This window comes from Amblyraja radiata, chromosome 7 (assembly GCF_010909765.2).
Source record: "Amblyraja radiata isolate CabotCenter1 chromosome 7, sAmbRad1.1.pri, whole genome shotgun sequence".
Taxonomy (NCBI): Eukaryota; Metazoa; Chordata; class Chondrichthyes; order Rajiformes; family Rajidae; genus Amblyraja; species Amblyraja radiata.
The window spans coordinates 86256973-86283515 of NC_045962.1; the positions used below are offsets into that span (position 1 = coordinate 86256973).

Sequence of the window (26543 nt, forward strand, 5' to 3'; positions counted from 1 at the left end):
GAATGTCATGTAAAGAAATGCGTTGACTGCCTTCTGGAAATTTAAACGTTTCATTACAAATTTCCGTAAATGCTCCAAGTTCCTTGGGACTGCTGAGTTTTTTAAACTTAAGCAAAGTCCGGGAAATGAGACTCTTCACCTTTAAGGTAACAGCACCAATTGAACACCCTTCGGCATCCGGCAAAGAGTAATGTGAACTCAACCATTTCCGAGTTTCAGCCAGACCTTTACCAAATGAGGTATACATGTATAAGATCTAACATGGTACACCAGTCATTGAAAGTAGGCATGCAGGTGCAGCAGGCAGTGAAGAAAGCGAATGGTATGTTAGCATTCATAGCAAAAGGATTTGAGTATAGGAGCAGGAAGGTTCTACTGCAGTTGTACAGGGTCTTGGTGAGACCACAGCTGGAATATTGCGTACAGTTTTGGTCTCCTAATCTGAGGAAAGACATTCTTGCCATAGAGGGAGTACAGAGAAGGTTCACCAGACTGATTCCTGGGATGGTAGGACTTTCATATGAAGAAAGACTGGATAGACTCGGCTTGTAATCGCTGGAATTTAGGAGATTAAAGAAGTTCTTATAGAAACTTACAAAATTCTTAAGGGGTTGGACAGGCTAGATGCAAGAAGATTGTTCCTGATGTAGGGGAAGTCCAGAACAAGGGGTCACAGTTTAAGGATAAGGGGGATTTTTAGGACCGAGATGAGAATTTTTTTTTTCACAAAGAGAGTGGTGAATCTGTGGAATTCTCTGCCACAGAAAGTAGTTGAGGCCAGTTCGTTGGCTATATTTAAGAGGGACTTAGATGTGGCCCTTGTGGCTAAAGGGATCAGGGGGTATGGAGAGAAGGCAGGTACAGGATACTGAGTTGGATGATCAGCCATGATCATATTGAATGGCGGCGCAGGCTCGAAGGGCCGAATGGCCTCTACTCCTGCACCTATTTTCTGTTTCTATATTTCTAGATCTAAACATCTATCCCATACTTAAGAAAAGGCTAAAAATGAATGTTTAAATAGCCAAAGTATCCAAATAACAAACTGATCCCATTCACACAAAAAATCACAATATAACATGATTTTTAAATCTCACTTTATCATGAATTTCTATGCAAATCAAAGGAATTGAATGTTTAATTCCCATAAATTTTACTCTGTTGGTTTATTACACTGCAGCAGCAAGGGCCGTTTCACACAGACATGTGTTCAAAATCCACAAACATCCACTCTCAAGATAATCAAAATCATTATTTTTTTGCACGACCATGTCATAAGAACATCTAAATTATCTATGTTTTGTGCAATTGTCTATCCATGATCAATATGCTAAATTTTCTATGTTTCTATGTTTCTAATATTTTCAAACTAAATATCTGACTAAAAATGATGTGCTGTGGAAATTTTTAGTCAGGTATTTAGTATGAAAATAATGATCATGGATAGACAATAACACAAAATATAGATTATTTAGATGTTCTTATAACATGATTGTGGAAAAAATAATGTATTTGATTATCTTGAGAGTGGATATTTGTGGATTATGTTACAGGGGTGGGAGATTGCAACCTTCACGTGGTCCGGCTCGTTTCGACGAATGCAATCAACCCGGCGTGCACAATCAAATAAGATCAAATGGAACAAGTTGTACTACAGCTTTAGGATGTGCACGCCATACGCAAGAAGAAGATTTTGATACTGAGATCGATTTGTGGCTCAGGGTTTGCCCGATACCAATCTACCAGCTCCCCCTCTTGTTCCCTGCTGAAGTCATACGGTGGTGTAACAGGTCTCCTGAACTTCTTCATCACACTTGAGGCAGCAGTGTCCTGTGCATAGCCTGGGCCAGAGTCAACACCAGCAACAGCAGCACCTGTGGCCTGTGGCCTGGAGTAAAGGGCCTGTCCCACGAGCATGCAACTGCATGCGGCGAGCGCGACCTAATGTGGTCGTTTGAGCCGTACAGCCTCGCGGGGCCGGTCCCACTTCGATCGCCGGAGCCGTATGGAGTTGTGCGGGGCTGGTCCCGACATCGCGCGGTGCTCCGAAAAACTGAAGGGCCTGTCCCACCAGCATGCGACTGCATGCAGCTAGCTCGACAAAACCGGAAGCGGGGGTCGCACGGAGGTCGAGTGATCCCCGAGCGAGTTGACGTGAAGTTCGAGCGAAGTCCGCGGGAAGGTCGCGCGTGACGTCATTTTTACTCATATAAACGGGGGTTTGCAGGCTCATCATGGAAGAGATACAGATTGCATTGCTGCAACAGCAAGAGAGACTTCTGTTAGCAGCAGCCCTCATGCTGACAGGTCAGCTGGGCAGGAGTTCAACAAGGAAAGCTATCAAGAAACCCAGGAAGAGGTCTGTGTGGACGAGGTCTTTGTTCCGGATGAGACCCACTTTGGGCCAGTATGAGAACATGGTGACGGATCTGCAGCAGAAAGATGAGGCTGCCTTTAGACATTTCACCAGGTTACCCCCTGACCTGTTTCAGGAGCTAAAGACACGAGTCGGACCTCTTCTGCAGAAAACGGACACCGGCATGCGGAAGTCACCTGAACCAGGCCTGTGCCTAGCCGTCACCCTCCGCTACCTTGCGTCAGGGGATTCCTACAAGAGCCTCTTGTACATCTTCCGTGTGGCTCACAACACCATCAGCAAGGTCGTCCGAGAGACCTGTGATGCCATCAACAATGCGTATGAAGAAATGATTGACTGCCCTAGTACACCTGACGAGTGGAGGAGAGTGGCGCACGGATTTCAAACCAGATGGAACTTCCTGCACACATGTGGGGCAGTTGACGGGAAGCATGTGGCCATCCGGTGTCCACCCAGGGGAGGTTCTGTGTACTTTAACTACAAGAAGTTCCATTCCATCGTGCTGTTAGCTGTGGTCGATGCAAACTACAACTTCCTGTATGTGAATGTGGGCACACCTGGCAGTGCCGCAGATGGAGGGATCTGGAGAGAGACCTCCCTTGGGCAAGCACTGGAAGAAGGGAGAGCAGGCCTTCCTGATCCAGTACCTCTGCCGGGAGAAGACAATCCTGACATCCCCTACACACTGGTTGGTGATGATGCCTTCGCACTCAGGTCATGGATGATGAAGCCAAACCCTCACAGGCAGATGTCAAGGGAGCGAAGGATCTTTAATTACAGGCTGTCCAGGGCTAGGAGGGTCGTGGAAAATGCTTTTGGTATCCTTGCTAGCAGATTCAGATTCCTGCTGACTACAATGGAGCAGGAGCCCGAGAATGTGCAGACCATTGTCTACGCGGCATGTGTCCTCCACAACCTGATCCGCAGCAAAGGTGCAGCAGCAGCCATGGTGGAGGGTGACACGGTGGACAAACAGACAGGAGACGTCACACCAGGTTCATGGAGAGCTGCAAGCAAGACAGGCTGCACCGATGGTGGCACTAGGCACATTGCAAGGAAACACCAGCAACAAAAGAGCAAAGGAGCAGAGGGACCATCTCTGTGCTTACTACAACTCCGAGCGAGCGAGGCAGTGTACCCTGGCAGAACAATATGTGGCGAGGATCAACAGCAAACATCCCACACCACAGAGGACCACCACTGCAGGAACTGATCTAATAAAAGGAGGGTTAATGGAGGGTTTTTGTATGTGAAATGAGTAATACTGTGATGATAATAATACCTCACACATCGCACATTGCACTTTCTTTGAAATGCCATCATTTTAAAAGCGGATAAATGTGTTTGTCTGCTTTATATGACGTCTCATGACACACTTTACAATTCAATGCCTGTGTGTGTTTTATTTATCTAATAAATTGAGGATTTTATATGTGAGATGCATCCCATAACTAGACGTGGTTTCCATATGAGAGATCAACGCCATGATTAACAAACTGCTTTCTCCACTACACGAAAAGGTTACACTGAAGTTTAATAATCAAGTTGTGGGTGAGGTTATCTCCGATAAAGACAAAGACCCATGACTTTATAAGAATTAATTTGTTTATTTAGTACAAACAAACAATAAAATTTTAATGTGAATAAAACTTAAATGTGCAACGCACAAGCAAACAGAATAGTGAATGTTGGAGAGAGCATCACTCTTCACGGCCCATTTGCACTGGGCAATCCTCCATCAGATAGTCAGAGAGATTCAGGGTGAAGTTGACGCTTGGGTCAGGACCCTCCAATCGCGCCTGGAAATCTGTTGCTCCGAGCCTTTCCATGCCGGGTGACGCATGATGTGGCGTTGAGCTGGCTGCCCTGACATGGGGGGGGCCTGCCATCCACGGGTGTGCCATAGGTCGGGATCCCATCATTGCTTGTGGGCGAAACACATTAGCATATCAATATGTATGTGGAGCCAAACAAATCATATAAAACAAATCACAACCTTTCACAAGCTGTGTGTCAGAGACAATCTAGAGTCAGACTGAAGACTCACAAAGGTTTCACAGTGTACCTGGGGAGCATGTTGTGGTGCCATCATCCCCATTTGTGGGTGCGGCATGAATGACATGGGCCTCATCGGACTCTGCAACACCAAGGAATTCGTAGTGAGTAATTCATAAAAAGCATGAAAGTAAAACATTTATAAATTCAATAAACTTTGATGAAAAGATTTTACTGGCAGAAGATGTCTGTGTGCCCTTGCCAAGACCAAGCCCTCCAAGCAGTAGCTGTGCCATTGCGACTCAGGGATCTGCAACATCTCCTCCCTCAGTAGGGCTGAGTAGGCATAAACGATTCTTTCGTGCGGCGTCCTTGGCTGAGACAAGTCGCTTATTGTCTCGGCAGTGGTCTTAGCCTGTTGCATGATCTGCAACAAAGAGAGTGCAATCCTGGTGAGTATTTTCTGGGAGGCGATGGAGAAACATGGACGTAGGGCGGAGTGAATGAGATTTGCCGACGGTTCACCCGAAAGCACTTACATCCGCGAACATCTCCCGCTGAAGTTGTTCAACAGGCGCATCGCAATCTGCCGCAGTTGTGCAGGCCGGTTTCCGCTTAGCGTGCTGCTGTTTGTCCGCAGTGCCGTAGCCAGAGGGTCCCTCTGAGGGTTCCTCTGGGGGTCCCTCTGGCGGATCCGTCTCGCCCTCACTCGAGTTGGCGCGCGATGATATCCCCATGGTGAGCTGGAAGAAAGTAAATGTGTATCAGAAATGTGCAAGGCCATCATGACGCAGCAAGCAAGGTGACCACCAAGTTATCATTGTCAAATATCATTTTGACTATCTCACTTTCCAACAAATTTCAATTGTCACATCATTTTCTTAACTATTCACCTTCCTGCCGCTCTCCTTCCTCTGCACTTGGACCATGTGGTTCTGCACGAACCCCCATTTCTCCACTATCCACTGCTCTCTGTCAGTCAGTGGCTTACTGGCCCAGCCAGACTTGCCAAGACTGCTCGACAGTTTCCCGAACCGTGTCCTCTGACTCTTGAGCCATTGACACAGTTGGTCATCTGTGAAAACATAGATAGATAGATATAATTTATTTGCCACACAACCAGGGTTGGTGGAAATTTGGGTTGTCAGCAGCAGTACAATAATAAAGAACACACAATAAAACTGTAACACAAACATCCACCACAGCATTCATCACTGTGGTGGAAGGCACAAAAATTTGGCCAGTCCTCCTCCATTTCCCCCCCGTGTACAGGACCAGAGTCCAGAGTCAGTCCAGGATCGGCTCTTCCTCACCGGAGACCGCGGCTTTAGATTGTTGTAGGCCGCAGGCCGGCGGTCGAGATTTAAAGTCCCCGCCGCAGCCAGAAGCACCGTAGACTGCAGGGCCGGCGGTCGAAGCTCCCCTCCAGGGGTGATGGTAAGTCCATGCCGGCCCCGCGGTAGAAGTTGGCCGCGGGCCGGCAGTGATGGCTTCTTCTTCCCCCGGGTCCCCAACGTGAGATCCCGGGCTGTAGACGCCGCACCAGCTGGAGCTCTGCAGACCGCGGCTTCAGGCTGCGACTTCAGGCTGCCGGCTGCCCCGGGCCAGCGAAACGGAGCGCTCCCCTCCAGCGAGCCCCAGCGAGGGTCGCCCGCTCCACGCCGAGAGTCCACGCTGCGCCCGCCGCTGAAGCCCCGGGCGTGTCTCCGGGAAAGGCCGCGTCGATCCTTGATGTTAGGCCACGGGGGAGGCGACCTGGAAAAAGTCGCCTCTCCATGGAGGAGGCGACCGAAGCGGTTTCCCCCTTACCCCCCCCACACCACCCCCCACACAAAACACACAAGAAACACAAAATACACACTTTAAAACATACAAATTTTTTTTTTAAAAAGCTGGAAAAACTGACGCGCTGCTGACATGGCTGCACACAGAGGAGCGCCCCCTACAGGATAAATGAAGATCAGTGTTGAGCAAATTATAATCTTAATTGGAACTGCAATTACAACCACAGAAATGTAGACAAACTACAAAGTATGTACTAACAAGAGCAGTCAGGGAACTCCTTCGCCTTGTCTTCATGCATCGCGTTGTGGAGATCCGTGCTCCTGAAATCACGATGGCTCTTATCGTACAGTTCACGGTGGGCCCCGATACCATTCTACCCGGTCTCCCTCTTGTTCCCTGGTAAAATTATAAGGCCTTGTGACCAACCTCTTCTTCTTCTTCTTCTTCTTCTTCTTCTTCTTCGCCGGCGCAGCTGAGGCATCAGTTTCCTGAGCCAAATCCGAGTCCCATTCTGCAGCAGCAGCTGGGGCTGGAGCTGAAGCAGGAGATGGGGCAGGAGCTGGTGAAGGTGCTGAGGCAGTAGATAGGGCAGGAGATGGGACAGGTAGTGAAGCAGGAGCAGGGTCAGAAACAGCAGCATGGCCAGAAGTAGTGTCTGGACCCTCCAGGATCTGTATGTTCTCTATAATAACCTGCTTTACCTTGTCCTGCATGGATTTCTTCTTGATGTTCCTGGGGTTCCTTGTTCACCTCATGTTCTCTGGTGATCGATGCAGCTGGGAAGAACTCCGTTGCAAGAAACTCCGTTGCAAGAAACGCCGTAAGTGGTGGTTATTTTCAAATCGCGCGCGGTTTTTGTGTGTCGCGGTAAAGGCGGGCCAACTGATAATGGACGTCGTACGGCGTCGGGCGGTGACGTCATCGCACAACGCCACGCGCTAGGCGTACACCGTCAAGACGCTGCGTACGCCGTCGAGGCTCTGCGTACGTCAAGACGCTGTGTACGACATCGAGACGCTGCGCACGTCCTCAATGCGGCTGCGGGCCGACAAGCCGTTGGCGCGCGGGATTTTTGGACAGTGTCAAGGGCCTGTCCCACCAGCATGCAACTACATGCAGCGAGCGCGACCTAATGTGGTCACTTGAGCCGTACGGCTTCGCGGGGCCGATCCCACTTCGATCGCCGAAGCCGTACGGAGTTGTGCGGGGCTGGTCCCGACATCGCGCGGGGCTCCGAAAAACTGACACTGTCCAAAAATCCCGCACGCCAACGGCCTGTCGGCCCACAGCCGCATTGAGGACGTAAGCAGCGTCTCGACGCCGCACACAGCTTCTTGTGGGCGTACGTCTAGCGCATGGCGTTGCGCGATGACGTCACCGCCCGATGCCGTGCGACGTCCATTATCAGTTGGCCCGCCTTTACCGCGACACATAAAAATGGCGCGCGATTTGAAAATAACCACCACTTACGGCGTTTCTTGCAACGGAGTTCTTCCCAGCTGCATCGATCACCAGAGAACATGAGGTGAACAAGGAACCCCAGGAACATCAAGAAGAAATCCATGCAGGACAAGGTAAAGCAGGTTATCATAGAGAACATACAGATCCTGGAGGGTCCAGACACTGCTTCTGGCCATGCTGCTGTTCCTGACCCTGCTCCTGCTTCAGTACCTGTCCCATCTCCTGCCCTATCTTCTGCCTCAGCACCTTCACCAGTTCCTGCCCCAGCTCCTGCTTCAGCTCCAGCCCCAGCTGCTGCTGCAGAATGGGACTCGGATTTAGCTCAGGAAATTGATGCCTCAGCTGCGCCGGCGAAGAAGAAGAAGAAGAAGAGGTTGGTCACAAGGCCTTATAATTTTACCAGGGAACAAGAGGGGGACCTGGTGGAATCCGATCAGGCCCACCGTGAACTGTACAATAAGAACCATCGTGATTTCAGGAGCACAGATCTCCGCAACGCGATGCTTGAAGACAAGGCGAAGGAGTTCCCTGACTGCTCTTGTAAGTACATACTTTGTAGTTTGTCTACATTTCTGTGGTTGTAATTGCAGTTCCAATTAAGATTACAATTTGCTCAACACTGATCTTCATTTATTCTATGTTTTCACAGATGACCAACTGTGTCAACGGCTCAAGAGTCAGAGGACACGGTTCGGGAAACTGTCGAGCAGTCTTGGCAAGTCTGGCTCCGCCAATAAGCCACTGACTGACAGAGACCGGTGGATAATTGAGAAATGGGGGTTCGTGAGGAACCACATAGTGCAGAGGAAGGATAGCGTCAGGAAGGTGAATAGTTAAGAAAATGATGTGACAATAAAAAATTGTTGGAAAGTAAGATAGTCAAAATGATATTTGACAATGATAACTTGGTGGTCACCTTGCTTGCTACGTCCTGATGGCCTTGCACATTTGTGATACACATTACTTTCTTCCAGCTTACCATGGGGATATCATCGTGCACCAACTCGAGTGAGGGCGAGACGGATCCGCCAGAGTGACCCTCAGAGCGACACTCTGGGTCCGGCACTGCGATCAAACAGCAGCACGCCAAGCGGAAGCGGGCCTGCACAACTGAGGCAGATTGTGATGTGCCTGTTGAACAACTTCAGCGGGAGATGTTCGCGGATGTAAGAGCTTTTGGGTGAACCGTCGGCAAATTTCTCATTCACTCCGCCCTACGTCCACATTTCTCCATCGCCTCCCAAAAAATACTTACCAGGATTGCACTCTCTTTGTTGCAGATCATGCAACAGGCTAAGACCACTGCCGAGACAATAAATGTCGCAGCCAAGGACGCCGCACGAAAGAATCGTTTATGCGTACTCAACGCTACTGAGGGAGATGTTGCAGATCCCTGAGTCGCAATGGCACAGCTACTGCTTGGAGGGCTTGGTCTTGGCAAGGGTGCACAGACATCTTCTGCCAGTAAAATCTTTTCATCAAAGTTTATTGAATTTATAAATGTTTTACTTTCATGCTTTTTATGAATTACTCACTAAGAATTCCTTGGTGTTGCAGAGTCCGATGAGGCCCATGCCATTCATGCCGCACCCACAAATGGGGATGATGGCACCACAACATGCTCCCCAGGTACACTGTGAAACCTTTGTGAGTCTTCAGTCTGACTCTAGATTGTCTCTGACACACAGCTTGTGAAGGGTTGTGATTTGTTTTATATGATTTGTTTGGCTCCACATACATATTGATATGCTAATGTGTTTTGCCCACAAGCAATGATGGGATCCCGACCTATGGCACACCCGTGGATGGCAGGCCCCCCCCCATGTCAGGGCAGCCAGCTCAACGCCACATCATGCGTCACCCGGCATGGAAAAGCTCGGAGCAACAGATTTCCAGGCACGATTGGAGGGTCCTGACCCAAGCGTCAACTTCACCCTGAATATCTTTGACTATCTGATGGAGGATTGCCCAGTGCAAATGGGCCGTGAAGAGTGATGCTCACTCCAACATTCACTATTCTGTTTGCTTGTGCGTTGCACATTTAAGTTTTATTCACATTAAAGTTTTATTGTTTGTTTGTACTAAATAAACAAATTAATTCTTATGAACTCATGGGTCTTTGTCTTTATCGGAGATAACCTCACCCACAACTTGATTATTAAACTTAAGTGTAACCTTTTTGTGTAGTGGAGAAAGCAGTTTGTTAATCATGGCGTTGATCTCTCATATGGAAACCACGTCTGGTTATGGGATGCATCTCACATATAAAATCCTCAATCTATTAGATACATAAAACACACACAGGCATTGAACTGCATTGAATTGTAAAGTGTGTCATGAGACGTCATATAATGCAGACAAAGGCATTTATCCGCTTTTAAAATGATGGCATTTCAAAGAAAGTGCAATGTGCGATGTGTGAGGTATTATTATCATCACAGTATTACTCATTTCACATACAAAAACCCTCCATTAACATACATAGATCCTCCTTTTATTAGATCAGTTCCTGCAGTGGTGGTCCTCTGTGGTGTGGGATATTTGCTGTTGATCCTCGTCACATATTGTTCTGCCAGGGTACACTGCCTCGCTCGCTCGGAGTTGTAGTAAGCACAGAGATGGTCCCTCTGCTCCTTTGCTCTTTTGTTGCTGGTGTTTCCTTGCAATGCGCCTAGTGCCACCATCGGTGCAGCCTGTCTTGCTTGCAGCTCTCCATGAACTTGGTGTGACGTCTCCTGTCTGTTTATCCACCGTGTCACCCTCCACCATGGCTGCTGCTGCACCTCTGCTGCGGATCAGGTTGTGGAGGAAGCATGCCGCGTAGACAATGGTCTGCACATTCTCGGGCTCCTGCTCCATTGTAGTCAGCTGGCATCTGAATCTGCTAGCAAGGATACCAAAAGCATTTTCCACGACCCTCCTAGCTCTGGACAGCCTGTAATTAAAGATCCTTCGCTCCCTTGACATCTGCCTGTGAGGGTTTGGCTTCATCATCCATGGCCTGAGTGCGAAGGCATCATCACCAACAAGTGCGTAGGGGATGTCAGGATTGTCTTCTCCCGGCAGAGGTACTGGATCAGGAAGGCCTGCTCTCCCTTCTTCCAGTGCTTGCCCAAGGGAGGTCTCTCTCCAGATCCCTCCATCTGCGGCACTGCCAGGTGTGCCCACATTCACATACAGGAAGTTGTAGTTTGCAACCACCACAGCTAACAGCACGATGGAATGGAACTTCTTGTAGTTAAAGTACACAGAACCTCCCCTGGGTCGACACCGGATGGCCACATGCTTCCCGTCAACTGCCCCACATGTGTGCAGGAAGTTCCATCTGGTTTGAAATCCGTGCGCCACTCTCCTCCACTCGTCAGGTGTACTAGGGCAGTCAATCATTTCTTCATATGCATTGTTGATGGCATCACAGGTCTCTCGGACGACCTTGCTGATGGTGTTGTGAGCCACACGGAAGATGTACAAGAGGCTCTTGTAGGAATCCCCTGACACAAGGTAGCGGAGGGTGACAGCTGGGCGCAGGCCTGGTTCCAGTGACTTCCGCATGACGGTGTCCGTTTTCTGCAGAAGAGGTCCGACTCGTGTCTTTAGCTCCTGAAACAGGTCAGGGGGTAACCTGGTGAAATTTCTAAAGGCAGCCTCATCTTTCTGCTGCAGATCCGTCACCATGTTCTCATACTGGCCCAAAGTGGGTCTCATCCGGAACAAAGACCTCGTCCACACAGACCTCTTCCTGGGTTTCTTGATAGCCTTCCTTGTTGAACTCCTGCCCAGCTGACCTGTCAGCATGAGGGCTGCTGCTAACAGAGGTCTCTCTTGCTGTTGCAGCAATGCAATCTGTATTTCTTCCATGTTGAGCCTGCAAACCCCCGTTCATATGAGTAAAAATCACTTCACGCGCGACCTTCCCGCGGACTTCGCTCGAACTTCACGTCAACTCGCTCGGGGATCACTCGACCCCCGCTTCCGGTTTTGTCGCGCTAGCCGCATGCAGTCGCATGCGGCCTGCATGCGGCAAGTGCGTCCAAACTGGAAGCGGGGACCACGCGGAGGTCGAGTGAGTGACGTGAAGTTCGAGCGAAGTCCGCGGGAAGTTCGCGCGTGACGTACGACGTCGAGACGCTGCGTACGGCCTCAATTTGACTGCGTGCCGGCAGGCCGTTGCCGCGCGGAATTTTTGAACACGGTCAGTTTTTCGGAGCCCCGCGCGATGTCGGGACCAGCTCCGCACAACTCCATACGGCTCCGGCGATCGAAGTGGGACCGGCCCCGCGAGGCCATAAGGCTCAAGCGACCACGTTAGGTCGCGCTTGCCGCATGCAGTCGCATGCTCGTGGGACAGGCCTTTTACCTTAGTCCGGGGTGGGGCGATGCTGCGGACACGATACACCTCCTCCTGGTCCTCCTCCTCTTTGACCCGGGCCTCCTCCACCTTCACCTCAATCTCCTGGGCCTGGGCCTGGACCTGGGCCTCCACCTCGGCCTGCTCCTCCTTCACGTTGGCCTCAATCTCCTGGTGGGTCTCGGCCTCCTCCTTCACCTCAATCTCCTGAGCCTGGGCCTGAGCCTGAGCCTCCTCCGACTCCTCCTCCACCTTGACCTCAACCTCCAGGCCCTCCTCAGTTTTAATCTGCCGGCTGAGTAGGGGTTGCGCCTCGCCAATGGGCAGCACCTTCCATCTTATTGGAACCATTTTTTTTGCGATGTTCACCCTCGTCTGCCCCGCTCCAGCGTCACGACGTCTGCCCCCAACTCAGCGTCAAGACGTCTGCCCCTCTCCAGCGTCATGACGTATGCCCCTCTCCAGCGTCACGACGTGTGCCCCTCTCCAGCGTCACGACGTCTGCCCCTCTCTATCCGCCCGCTTAACGTCTGCCCCGCTCCAGCGTCACGACGTCTGCCCCTCTCCAGCGTCACGACGTCTGCCCCTCTCCAGCGTCAAGACGTCTGCCCCCAACTCAGCGTCACGACGTCTGCCCCTCTCCAGCGTCAAGACGTCTGCCCCCAACTCAGCGTCACGACGTCTGCCCCTCTCCAGCGTCAAGACGTCTGCCCCCAACTCAGCGTCACGACGTCTGCCCCTCTCCGGCGTCACGACGTCTGCCCCTCTCCAGCGTGCTGGAGCTGGGCCAAGATGGCGCCGCTGGCGGGAGAGCGGTTGAGGTAAATGGCGGCACTGACGGACGGAGGGAGCTCAGCCGCGGCCTCAGTGTGCGTGAAGCGGGAGCCGCTGCCCCCCCCCCCCCCGGGTACAACTAGCGCGGTCACGGTGACGCAGCGGTAGAGTTGCTGCTTCACAGCGCCAGAGACCCGGGTTCGATCCCGACCACGGGTGCTGTCTGTACGGAGTTTGCACGTTCTCCCCGTGACCTAGGTTTCCTCCCACACTCCAAAGACGTGCAGGTTTGTAGGTTAATTGGCTTGGTTTAAAAAAATGTTAAATTGTCCAAATCAAATCAAATCAACCTTTATTGTCATCCTGCAAAGCAACAGTTGTACAGTGCAAAATGAGAAGACGTTTCCCAGGGAATACCGGAGCATCGCACATGAAACTTAAAACATTTCACACATAATAACAGTAAAAACAATCCAGTCCCTGATGAAACAGTATAAATAGTTAAAAGCAGGTAAAATAGCAACATTAAAATACAGTAAAAACAGTCATTAAAATGTCCAGGGCAGCTGATTTGAGAGGCCAGTGCCAGAGTTATTAAAATGTCAGTGCAAAGCCGCAGAATCAGGTGACTGTGAGTACAGAGAGTCTGAAGAAGGGTTTCGGCCCGAAACGTTACCTATTTCCTTCGCCCCATAGATGCTGCTGCACCCGCTGAGTTTCTCCAGCATTTTTGTGTACCTTCGATTTTCCAGCATCTGCAGTTCCTTCTTGAACAGTACAGAGTGACTGTTTAGCAGCCTCACAGCCTGTGGCAGGAAGCTGTTTAGCAGTCTTGTAGTCCGGGCTTTGATGCTACGGTATCTCTTGCCTGATGGCAGGAGATCCAGGTGTGTGTGTGGAGGGGGTGCAGTTTGTCCTTAGCTATTCTCAGAGCTTTTTTCAGACAGCGGCTCTGGAAGTTGTAGCAATGTTACAAAATTTTGAGATTTTAAAAATCAAGTCTGTAATTTATCCCATCAGATAAAGCATAAAAAGAAGTTTAATTTGACACCTAATTCACTTTCATATCTTCAGTAGTAAAAAAGTTATGGCTATTTTCATACTCTGAAATTAGCATCTTGTTCCCTATTGCTTTACCATTGACTTAACACAAAAGCAGTGATCGAGGACAGTCAAAAGCCCATAACTTCCTTAAAAATTAAGAGAACTGAAATAAATTTTCAGTTATTATAGATTGAAGCATTCTGAAACAAATATTAAACAATCTTACTTGGATGACCTGAAATTAAAGCATATAATTAGTTAGTTACCCAATTGTAACTAATTACAAAATTCAATTACCAGATCTAAACATCTATCCATTTCTTAACAAAAGATTAACATTTTTAAATAGCCTAAGTGTCCAAATAACATTCACACAAGAATTCACAATATAACATGATTTTTAAATCTCATTGTCATGAATTTATAGGCCAAATGGAAGGAATTTAGTGTTTAATTCCCGTAAATTAATGGCCCTTTAAATCATCTTGCGAGTGGGATTTTGTGGAACGAGACCGATTGGAACGTTGCGGTTGCGGTGAATTTAAACCCCATATTGGCATGAAAAACACTGCCGGTTCGTATGGGGCCTAAATCACCTTTTCGCAACGTAAAATTTGGATTAAGGTAATCCTAAGAAGCACGTTTATATGTAAAATAAACGGCTTTCCTTTAGCTGTCCCGTACCTGAAATCCGTCCCCGTTGTCGCCGTTCACGGCTTTAGAAGCTAATTTTTATTTTACTCCAGCGCTGAAATTGTCCAGCGATTTATTAAAAAATAAAAAAAATTCACAGACCGGCAGTCGGAACAAATCTTCAGCATAAGCTCGCACCCCGAGAAAATAAAACTCCGGCAGGCAGGAGAAAACCACATTTTAACCCCGCACCCCCCCCCCCCCCCCTCAAAGGCGCCAAAGTCACGCACACGGCCAGTGACAGAACTGCAGCGCCGCTGAAGGTAAGTTTTGTAACATACCTGCAAGTTGGCGATATGCAGAGTACTGCCCCCTGCCAACTACAAAATTCAGAAGAATCTTCCGTTTCCTCCCACACTTCCAAAGACGTACAGGTTTGTAGGTTAATAATTGGCTTGATAAAATGTAAAAATTGTCCAGTGCTGAGTGACGTTCTACCTAGAGCTTTTCCGTGTACTACATCCAGATCCAGAACTCTCCCCTTACCCCCCCCCCCCCCCCCAGGGTACAACTCCCCGCCACACCCCCTGGTCAACTCTCCCCTTACCCCCCACTCCCTTCCCTGGTACAACTCTCCCCTTACTCCTGCTCCCCCCCGGTACAACTCCCCCTCCCCCCGGTACAACTCTCCCCCCCCCCCCCCACATCCCTGGTACATCTCTACCCTAACCCCCCCACCCCCCACCCCCCACTACTCCCTCCCCTGGTACAACTCTTCCCTTACCCCCACCAACTTATGTCAGGAGCACATGTTGCGCAAGAAGGGAGTCTGTACCAAGACTTGGCAAACCCATGAAAGATAACGGGAATACATTGAATCCATCTAGAATATGACTTCTAAAAGTGTTAAAATAATGTGATCGTGGATGATCATTCACAATTAGTACCCCGTTCCTGCCTTCTCCCCATATCCCCTGACTCCGCTATCTTTAAGAGCCCTATCTAGCTCTCTTGAAAGTATCCAGAGAACCTGCCTCCACCGCCCTCTGAGGCAGAGAATTCCACAGACTCACAATTCTGTGTGAAAAAAGTGTTTCCTCGTCTCCGTTCTAAACGGCTTACCCCATATTCTTAAAGTGAGTGCTGCTGGAAGGTCATCAACTCGGTGAAAGATGCTCTTTGTTTAAGAAGGAACTGCAGATGCTGGAGAAACTGAGTGGGTGCAGCAGCATCTATGGAACGAAGGAAATAGGCAATGTTTTGGGCCGAAACCCTTCTTCAGACTGATGTAGGGTGGGGGCGGGGGGGAGGAGAATGGAAGAGGAGGAGCCCGAGGGCTGAGGGGGAGCTGAGAAGGGGAGGAGACAGCAAGGGCTACCGGAAATTGGAGAATTCAATGTTTATGCCACTAGGGTGCAGACTGCCCAAGCGGAATATGAGGTGCTGCTCCTCCAATTTCCGGTGGTGCTCACTCTGGCCATGGAGGAGGCCCAGGACACAGAGGTCGGATTCGGATGCTCTTTGGTCTGCCCGAGCGTTGTTGACTACCCAGCGGAGCGAGATGTCCGTCGGGGAATGTTGCCGACTGGCCCACTGCAGACTGCAGGAGTACGTGCTGAGGGGCGCACTGAAGCTCTGTGCAGCCAACGCCAAGGCTCAGTGGGGGAGGACCACAGTCTAGAGTCCTTCCGCTGTTGGACATGGGGGGGGGGGGGGGGGTGCGGCAGGGTGTGGTGGAGACGCCCCTCAAAATAAGGAAAGGGAATCCACGCCAGGGGGCCACATGAGTGGCAAGGGTGTGGGGTAAAAATTGTGATTTGGGGAAACTATTGTATGTATAGCCTCCGAGAATGTCGGATGGAGTTTTGTAAGGATCGTGTATTGTATATATTTATTTCTAGTAATTATAGTCTATTTTGAAAAAAAAAGAACTGACTGGAGGTGTTGGGCGAAGCGATCGCCAAGCCTGCGCTTGGTCTCACCGATGTAGAGCAGCAGAGTTTCATTGTTCTATCTGGGACACGTGATAATAGACCACTCTCGACTTGTCCCTTGAACTATAGACCAGTGAGCCTAACATCTGTGACCGGCAAGTTACTGGAGAAGGATTACATAGAAACATAGAAAATAGGTGCAGGAGGAGGCCATTCGGCCCTTCGAGCCAGCACCGCCATTCATTGTGATCATGGCTGATCATCCCCAATCAGTATCCCGTTCCTGCCTTCTCCCCATATCCCCTGACTCCGTTATCTTTAAGAGCCCGATCTAGCTCTCCCTTGAAAGCATCCAGAGAACCTGCCTCCACCGCCCTCTGAGGCAGAGAATTCCACAGACTCACAACTCTCTGTGTGGAAAAAGTGTTTCCTCGTCTCCGTTCTAAATGGCTTACCCCTTATTCTTAAACTGTGTGGCCCCTGGTTCTGGACTCCCCCAACATCGGGAACATATTCCGTTTCGTATTGTATGAAATGGCCTCCGCCTGCGCCTATTTTCTCTGTTTCTGTGAAGTCTCCTCAGTCGCCCAAAGAGTCGTAGCGTCTTTCTGGTCGCCGCTGGATTTTCAACACGTTCAAAACTTTTCGGTGACAGTCAGCAACCGTGGGCTTGACGTAGCTTGTCTTCACCTGACGTAGGTGCTGTCGTAGGTTGTCGCCAGGATAGCGTAGGTTGTCGGTGAAATCCATTGTCATAGTCACTGGCAGTCGCCTAAAAATAAAATCACCTGAGTGGGACAGGTCCTTAAAGCTTTTCATAACACCTCAGTACAAGTGACAATACTAAATCTTGGACAATTCATCCAGCACAGTTCTAATCTTCAGGTTTTTTTTTAATTGAAATTAAATCATGCAGAAACGAGCAAGTCAATGGTAAAATCCAGACATTATTATATTTGCAGCGTGATTAACAGTCAGGACCATGTTATTCTCGAAGAGACTGTTGCCTTCCACATCACTTAAATCGTGCAATGGACGTAAACAACAAAATGTGGAGGAAGGAAAGGCAGATGTCGATTTAAATCGAAGATAAACACAAAATACTGGAGTAACTCAGCGGGACAGGCAGCATCTCTGGAGAGAAGGAAAGGGCGACATTTTGGGTCCAGACTTCGGGTCTAAAGAAGGGTCTCGACACATTCCTTCTCTCCAGAGATGCAGTCCGTCCTGCTGAGTTACTCCAGCTTTTTGTGTCTATCGGTTTAACCCAACATCTGCAGTCCTTTCCTGCACATATCCTTAAACAAAGAACCCTTGTCACTCAAGTGGCCTCCAGGGGTGATATCCTTTCCCTTGTTTGAGGGGTGCCCCCATTGGACCCCATTCCTCAATTTTCAGCAGCAGAAGGAACTTAGACTGACATTCCCCTCCCCCCTCTACCTCCTCTCTCCCCCCCTCCTCTCTCCCCCTCCTCGCTTCACCCCCTCTTCTCTCCCCCCCTCCTCTCTCTCCTCTCCCCCTCCTCCCCCTCTCTCTCCCCTCCCCCTCTCCCCTCCTCCCCCCTCTCTCCCCTCTGCTTCCTCCCCCATCTCTCTCCCCTCCCCCCACCCTCCTCCTCTCCCCCCTCCTCCTCTCCCCTCTCTCCCCCTCCTCTCTCCACCCCCTCCTCTATCCCCCCTCTTCTCTCCTCTCCTCCTCTCTCCCCTCCCCTCCTCCCCCCTCTCTCCCCTCCCCCTCTCTCCTCTCCCCCCTCTCTCCCCTCCCCCCTCTCTCCTCTCTCTCCCCTCTCTCTCCCCTCGCCCTCCTCCCCTGGCCCTCCTCCCCCCTCTCTCTGCCCTCTCCTCCTCCTCTCCTTCCGTGTGAATGTATACCTTCCAGTTCATACCACCGGAGAATCAACCTATACCCGTCCACTGATACTCTCCTCCGCCTAGCGTCGTTGGTCCTTACCCTCAATAACTTCTCGTTTGACTCCTCCCATTTCCTCCAAATACAAGGCGTAGCTATGGCCACGCGCATGGGCCCCAGCTACGCCTGCCTCTTTGTCGGGTACGTCGAACAATCCGTTTTCGAGGCGTACCAGGGCCCCATCCCCGACCTCTACCTCCGCTACATCGACGACTGCTTTGGTGCCACCTCCTGCACCCACACACAACTGACTGACTTCATCCACTTCACCACTAACTTCCATCCGGCACTCAAATACACCTGGACCATTTCCGACACTTTCCCACCATTTCTTGACCTCACTATCTCCATCGCAGGTGATAGACTTCTGACCGACATCCACTATAAACCCACTGACTCCCATGGCTATCTAGACTACACTTCTTCCCATCCTGCTTCCTGTAAGGACTCCATCCCCTACTCCCAATTCCTCCGTCTACGACGCATCTGCTCGCAGGATGAGGTGTTCCACACCAGGGCATCGGAAATGTCCTCATTCTTCAGGGAACGGGGGTTCCCCTCCCTTACTATAGATGAGGCTCGCACCAGGGTCTCTTCCATACCCCGTAACACTGCTCTCTCTCCCCATCCCCCCACTTGTAACAAGGGCAGAGTCCCCCTAGTCCTCACCTTTCACCCCACCAGCGTCACATACAACAAATAATCCTCCGTCAGTTTCGCCACCTCCAACGTGACCCCACCACTCGCCACATCTTCCCATCTCCCCCCCTGTCTGTTTTCCGCAAAGACCGCTCCCTCCGTAACTCCCTTGTCAATTCTTCCCTTCCCATCCGTATCCACCCCTCCCCGGGCACTTTCCCTTGCAACTGCAAGAGATGCTACACTTGTCGCTTTACCTCCCCCCTTGACTCCATTCAAGGACCCAAGCAGTCGTTCCAGGTGCGGCAGAGGTTCACCTGTATCTCCTACAACCTCATCTATTGCATCCACTGCTCCAGATGTCAGCTGATCTACATCGGTGAGACCAAGCGTAGGCTTGGCAATGGTTTCGCCCAACACCTCCGCTCGGTGCACAATAACCAATCTGACCTCCCCGTGGCTCAGCACTTCAACTCCCCCTCCCATTCCGAATCCGACCTCTCTGTCCTGGGCCTCCTCCATGGAGGAACAGCACCTCATATTCCGCTTGGGTAGTCTGCACCCTAGCGGCATAAACATTGAATTCTCCAATTTCCGGTAGCCCTTGCTGTCTCCTCCCCTTCTCAGCTCTCCCTCAGCCCTCTGGCTCCTCCTCTTCCTTTTTCCTTTCTTCTACCCGCACCCCTCCCCCCACACACTCCATCAATCTGAAGAAGGGTTTCGGCCCGAAACTTTGCCTATTTCCTTTGCTCCATAGATGCTGCTGCACCCGCTGAGTTTCTCCAGCATTTTTGTCTACCTTCGATTTTCCAGCATCTGCAGTTCTTTCTTAAACACCTTCCAGTTCCATGCTGGTATCTCTTGTCATTCTGAATTCACTCTTGTATTTATCAGTCTCTCTTCGGTTCACTCTCACCTGGGGGGAGGTACAGCGGTAGTGTTGCTGCCTCACAGCGTCAGAGACCCGGGTTCGATCCTGACTACGGGTGCTGTCTGTACGGAGTTTGTACGTCCTCCCCGTGCATGGGTGTTGATTGAATGGATGACCACCAGACTTGAGTGTAAGAAGATAGACACAAAGTGTTGGAGTAACTCAGTGGGACAGGCGGCATAAACACTGCCCAGTCCATCATCGGCTCTGACCTCCCTACTATCGAGGGGATCTATCGCAGTCGCTGCCTCAAAAAGGCTGGCAGCATCATCAAGGACCCACACCATCCTGGCCACTCACTCATCTCCCCGCTACCTTCAGGTAGAAGGTACAGGAGCCTGAAGACTGCAACAACCAGGTTCAGGAATAGCTACTTCCCCACAGCCATCAGGCTATTGAACTCAACTCAAACAAAACTCTGAACATTAATAACCCATTTACTGTTATTTGCACTTTATCAGTTTATTTATTCATGTGTGTATATATATATACAATGGTATATGGACACACTGATCTGTTCTGTATTCATGCCTTCTATATTCTGTAGTGCTGAAGCAAAGCAAGAATTTCATTGTCCTATCTGGGACACATGACAATAAACTCTCTTGAATCTTGAATCTCTGGAGAGAAGGAATGGGTGACGTTTCGGGTTGAGACCCTTCTTCAGACTGAGAGTCGGGGCAAAAAAGGAAACGAGAACAAGAGACATAGACGGTGATGGAGAGAGATATAGAACAAATTAATAAAAGATAAGCAAAAAAGGTGAGGATGATAAAGGAAACAGGCCATTGTTAGATATTTGGTAGGTAAGAATGAGAAGCTGGTGCGATATGGGTGCGGGAGGGATGGAGAGAGAGGGAATGCAGAGGTTACTTGAAGTTAGAGAAATCAATATTCATACCACTGAGTTGTAAGCTGCCCAAGCGAAATATGATTAAGAAGGAACTGCAGATGCTGGAAAATCGAAGGTAGACAAAAAATCCTGGAGAAACGCAGCGGGTGAGGCAGCATCTATGGAGCGAAGGAAATGGGCAACGTTTTGGGTCGAGACCCTTTTCAGAAGAAACCCTTCACCTGCAGTGAAATATGAGATGCTCTTCTTCCAATTTGTGTTTCGAGTCACTCTGACAATAGAGGAGGCCCAGGACAGAAAGGTCAGCGTGGGAAGGGGAATTAAAGTGTTTTGCGACCGGGAGATCGGGTAGGTTGAAACTAGAGACTACAACTTGACTAAAGTTAAATGACGGTAGACATTTGGCAAATCCAAATACTCCATGTGTTCATGTCCATTACACTATTGAAGTGATGTGGATGGCGATTGTCTCTTCCAGAATAAGAGGGCAGCACAGCAGCCCAGCGATAGAGTTGCTGCCTCACAGCGCCAGAGACCCGGGTTCAATCCTGACTGCGGGCGCTGTCTGTACGGAGTTTGTACGTTCTCCCCACGACCTGCATGGGTTTTCTCTGGATGCTCTGGTTTCCTCCCACACTCCCAAAGACGTACAGGTTTGTAGGTTAATTGCCTTTGGTAAAATTGTAAATTGTCCATTGTCAAAGTCAAAGTAGCCTTTATTGTCATTCAGACCTTGCGGAATTTTGATCAACGAAATGTTGTTGCCTTGCAGTCCTACATATAGTAAAAATAACAAAACCACACAATAAACACAACATCCACCACAGAGACTTCACCAGGCACCTCCTCACTGTGATGGAAGGCAAAAGTCTTAAGTCTTTGTCTCATCCCTTCTTATTCTCCCTCTGCGTTGAGGCGATCCAGGCTTCGGATGTCGTGACCCCGCCGGGCGATGGCAAGTGATGTCAGTCCCGCGGCTGAATCCAAGCTCCGCGAACGGGCCGGTTCAACTCCGCAGCCCGGGGTGGTCGAAGCTGCCGCTGTGTGTAGGATAGTGCAGGTGTACGGGGTGATCGCTGGTCAGCGTAGACTCAGTAGGCCTAAGGGCTTGTTTCCGTGCTGGATCTCCAAAGTCTTAATAGTTCTACAAGAAATTCGGTGCCTTCTTTAAAGGACATTGACATTTAGTTTATTAATATAAAGTGTGATAGACTGGGCTACATCTACCACACACTGTATTTTAGAAACATAGAAAATAGGTGCAGGAGGAGGCCATTCGGCCCTTCGAGCCAGCACCGCCATTCATTGTGACCATGGCTGATCGTCCCCAATCAATAACCCATAGATTTTCTTGTGGTCTTGGGCAGAGCTATTTCCAAACCAGGCTAAAGTGTAGAAAGGAGGAAATGCAGATGCTGGTCTTAAAAAAAAAAAAAGACACAAAGTGCTGGAGTAACTCCACGGGTCAAGCAGAATCCCTGAAGAACATGGATAGGTGATCTTTCTGGTCGAGATTGATATCTTAACTTTTCGAGGGCATGGTTTTTACGGTGAGAAGGTCAAAGGTTATGGGAGATGTGGGGGGCAATTTTTTTACACTTAAGCTGGTGCTGGGGTTGGTGGTGGAGACAGATACGATGGTGTAGGAAGGAACTGTAGGTGCTGGTTTATACCGAAGATAGACACAAAGCTGGAGTAACTCAGCGGGACAGGCAGCATCTCTGGAGAGAAGGGATGGGTGACGTCTGAAGAAGGGTCTCGGCCCAAAAGGTCACCCATTCTTGGTTCTTGGTTTCTTGGCCCTCCAAAATATTCCAAATGGAATTTAAACTGGAGGTGGTGAAGGGAGGGCTTAAGCCAGAAAGGGTTATTGGGACGAAAGAGCTACTTTAAATTTAGTTGCATCTGGTTGGGTAACTATAGTTGGGTGGAGATTATTCCATGCTTTAATTGTGCGGGGGAAGAAGGAATTGCTGTACACATCTGTCTTTGTAGCTGGGATCACAAATTGGATCGAATGCCCTCGTCTGCTCCTAATTGGTTTGGGTTTGGTGTAGGTCTTGTGATCTATGTCGAGCTGACCATTTAACATTTTGTAAAAACAGGTCAAACGGTGAGCTTCACGTGTGTCTGTCTTGGAGAGGGTTCCTTCCACCCCAGAGAATTCAGAAGTTTGGTGACACTCGCTTCTCTCTCATAGGTGTTAGTATTCCTCATCTCCTGAGGTATGATCGTGGTATTTAAGAGGCTTTTGGAAGGCACATGGATTGCAGGGAATGGAGGGATAGGGATATGAGATTATTTTACTTAGTTTATTTCAGGTTAGAGATGCAGCTTGGCAACAGGCCCTTCGGCCCACCGAGTCCATGCTGGCCGGCGATCAACCAGTACACTAGCACTATCCTACACACGAAAGACAATTTACAAGTTGCAGAAGCCAATTAACCTGCAAACCTGCGCGTCTTTGGAGTGTGGGAGGAAATTGGAGCGCCCGGATAAACCCATGCGGTCATGGGGAGAACGTATAAACTCAATAAACAATAGGTGCAGGAGTAGGCCATTTGGCCCTTCGAGCCAGCACCGCCATTCAATGTGATCATGGCTGATCATCCCCAATCAGTACCCCGTTCCTGCCTTCTCCCCATATCCCCTGACTCCGCTATTTTTAAGAGCCCTATCTAGCTCTCTCTTGAAAGCATCCAGAGAACCGGCCTCCACCGCCCTCCGAGGCAGAGAATTCCACAGACTCACCACTCTCTGTGAGAAAAAGTGTTTCCTCGTCTCCATTCTAAATGGCTTACCCCTTATTCTTAAACCGTGGCCCCTGGTTCTGGACTCCCCCAACACCGGGAACATGTTTCCTGCCTCTAGCATGTGCAAGCCCTTAACAATCTTATATGTTTCAATGAGATACCCTCTCATCCTTCTAAATTCCAGAGTGTACAATCCGTACAGGCAGCACCCATAGTCAGGATTGAACCCGTGCCTTTGGCGCTGTGAGGCAGCAACTCTACTGCTGCACCCCCTTGCTGCAAGAGAGAGAATTTTATCGTTCCGTTTCGGAACATGCGGCAATAAAACATTTAACTCAAACTCCTGTTAGCTCTTCGTTGCACTTACAAACATAGAAAATAGGTGCAGGAGGAGGCCATTCGGCCCTTCGAGCCAGCACCGCCATTCATTGTGATCATGGCTGATCGTCCCCAATCAATAACCCCTGCCTGCCGTCTCCCCATATCCCTTGATCCCACTAGCCCCTAGAGCTCTATCTAACTCTCTCTTAAATCCATCCAGTGACTTGGCCTCCACTGCCCTCTGTGGCAGGGAATTCCACAAATACACAACTCTCTGGGTGAAAAAGTTTTTTCTCACCTCAGTCTTAAATGGCCTCCCCTTTATTCTAAGACTGTGGCCCCTGGTTCTGGACTCGCCCAACATCGGGAACATTTTTCCTGCATCTAGCTTGTCCAGTCCTTTTATAATTTTATATGTTTCTATAAGATGCCCCCTCATCCTTCGAAACTCCAGTGAATACAAGCCTAGTCTTTTCAATCTTTCCTCATATGACAGTCCCGCCATCCCAGGGATCAATCTCGTGAACCTACGCTGCACTGCCTCAATCACAAGGATGTCCTTCCTCAAATTAGGAGACCAAAACTGTACACAATACTCCAGATGTGGTCTCACCAGAGCCCTATACAACTGCAGAAGAACCTCTCTACTCCTATACTGAAATCCTCGTGTTATGAAGGCCAACATTCCATTAGCTTTCTTCACTGCCTGCTGTACCTGCACGCCAACTTTCAGTGACCGGTGTACAAGGACGCCCAGGTATGACAGTCCCGCCATCCCAGGGATCAATCTCGTGAACCTACTTGAGATTTGTTTACAATAAGTCACAACTTCCCGCTTTTTCTCCCTCCCTTTTTCAGCACCGTACAACCTGTTCAGCACCCAGTAAAATAATCCTGAAAATACTTGGTGAAATCTGCGCTCATGCAAGCAAAAGAATGCACAATCGAACTGCATTTACACAGTGGGCCATTGTAATTGCAAGAGAGGAGATTAAGCTTTCTTCAACCGATAAAGGAATAATGTTACAACTCCAGTATTGACATAAGAACTAAAATTAAACCAAGTAGTTCAATTGCAGCAGGTGTGAGTCGTAGGTTCATACAGCACAGAAAGAGACCCTTCGGCCCAACTTGACAATGCCGACCAATATAGCCCATCTACACAAGTCCCACCTATCTGCATTTGGCCCATATCCTTCTAAACCTTTCCTATCCATGTACCTGTCCAAAAGTCTCTTAAATGTTGTTACAGTCCCAGGGGCCACAGTTTAAGAATAAGGAGTAAGCCATTTAGAACGGAGACGAGAAAACACTTTTTCTCACTGAGAGTGGTGAGTCTGTGGAATTCTCTGCCTCAGAGGGCGGTGGAGGCCGGTTCTCTGGATGCTTTCAAGAGAGAGCTAGATAGGGCTCTTAAAAATAGCGGAGTCAGGGGATATGGGGAGAAGGCAGGAACGGGGTACTGATTGGGGATGATCTGCCATGATCACATTGAATGGCAGTGCTGGCTCGAAGTGCCGAATGGCCTACTCCTGCACCTATTGTCTATTGTCTGCATTTGGCCCATATCCTTCTAAATCTTTCCTATCCATGTACCTGTCCAAAAGTATTTTAAATGTTGTTACGGTCACCACCTCAACTACCTCCTCCAGCAGCTCGTTCCATTCACCCACCGCCCTTTGTGTGATAATCTTGCCCCTCAGATTCCGATTATAGAGTCTGCGCATTTACCCTGTCTATCCCCACATGATACTATACACCTCCATAAGATCACCCCTCATCCTCCGGCACACCAAGGAATAAAGTCCCAGCCTGCTCAACCTCTCCCTACAGCTCAGGCCCTCGAGTCCTGGCAACATCCTCGTAAATCTTCTCCGCGCCCTCTCCCGCTTGACAACACTTTCCCTACAGCCTGGTGATGCAGGCTGAACACAATGCTTATCACAATCCAGAAGAGGCAGAGGTTCACCTGCACCTCCTCCAACCTCATCTATTGCATCCGCTGCTCTAGGTGTCAGCTGCTCTACATCGGTGAGACCAAGCGTAGGCTCGGCGATCGCTTCGCCCAACACCTCCGCTCAGTTCGCAATAACCAACCTGATCTCCCGGTGGCTCAGCACTTCAACTCCCCCTCCCATTCCCAATCCGACCTTTCTGTCCTGGGCCTCCTCCATGGCCAGAGTGAGGACCACCGCAAATTGGAGGAGCAGCGCCTCATGTTTTGCTTGGGTAGTTTACACCCCAGCGGTATGAACATTGACTTCTCCAATTTCAGGTAGTCCTTGCCAAAGATCTTATAGCGGAGCAAGATGGCCTACTCCTCCGCAAAACACGTAGTACGGTCTTGGGCAGATTCATGGGCGATTATAGGACCCATTTTAGCAACCAGCCTCCGCCATCTTGTTCCGCCATCTTGCTTCGCCATCTTGCTTCCAGCCAAAGATCGGATCTTTGCTTCCGCCTCCGCTCCCGTATCTTCGCAAGCAAAGATCTTATAGCAGAGCCTTGCTTTCTCCCTCCTTCCCCTCCCCTTCCCAGCTCTCCCACAGCCTACTGTCTCCTCCTCTTCCCTTCTTCTTCCCGCCCCCCCCCCCCGCACCCCACATCAGTCTGAGGAAGGGTCTCAACCCGAAACGTCACCTATTCCTTTGCTCCATAGATGCTGTCTCACCCGCTGAGTTTCTCCAGCACTTTTTGTCTATCTTCGATTTTTCCAGCATCTGCAGTTCTTTCTTAAACGATGCTTATCTTGGCATCATGTCCAGCAAAGACATTGTGGGCCGAAGG

General features: G+C 49.7%; 2 protein-coding genes across 4 annotated transcripts in view; one reads left to right on the top strand and one right to left on the bottom strand.

Moving 5' to 3' along the window:
- Window positions 1-3964: 3964 nt before the first annotated feature.
- Window positions 3965-12346, bottom strand: LOC116975603 (ensconsin-like). 3 transcript variants are annotated; one of them, XM_033024906.1, is made up of 6 exons: window positions 6416-6596; window positions 5266-5447; window positions 4912-5115; window positions 4608-4799; window positions 4443-4514; window positions 3965-4302 (listed from the first exon to the last, which is right to left on the bottom strand). In XM_033024906.1, the coding sequence occupies exons 1-6, from the start codon at window positions 6453-6455 to the stop codon at window positions 4078-4080; spliced, it is 915 nt and encodes a 304-aa protein (XP_032880797.1). In that variant the 5' UTR covers window positions 6456-6596; the 3' UTR covers window positions 3965-4077. The 3 variants fall into 3 exon arrangements, with proteins under 3 accessions (XP_032880797.1, XP_032880796.1, XP_032880798.1); XM_033024905.1 differs by lacking the exons at window positions 5266-5447; window positions 6416-6596 and adding an exon at window positions 11976-12346; XM_033024907.1 differs by lacking the exons at window positions 5266-5447; window positions 6416-6596 and adding an exon at window positions 11976-12346 and having other exon boundaries at window positions 4165-4301; window positions 4425-4514.
- Window positions 12347-12768: 422 nt separating this feature from the next.
- Window positions 12769-26543, top strand: part of LOC116975600 (tubulin alpha-1A chain) — a 35405-nt gene continuing 21630 nt past the window's right edge. The window contains exon 1 of the mRNA XM_033024901.1: window positions 12769-12787. The gene's annotated coding sequence lies outside the window, so the exon portion shown is untranslated. The remainder of the gene's footprint in view (window positions 12788-26543) is intronic.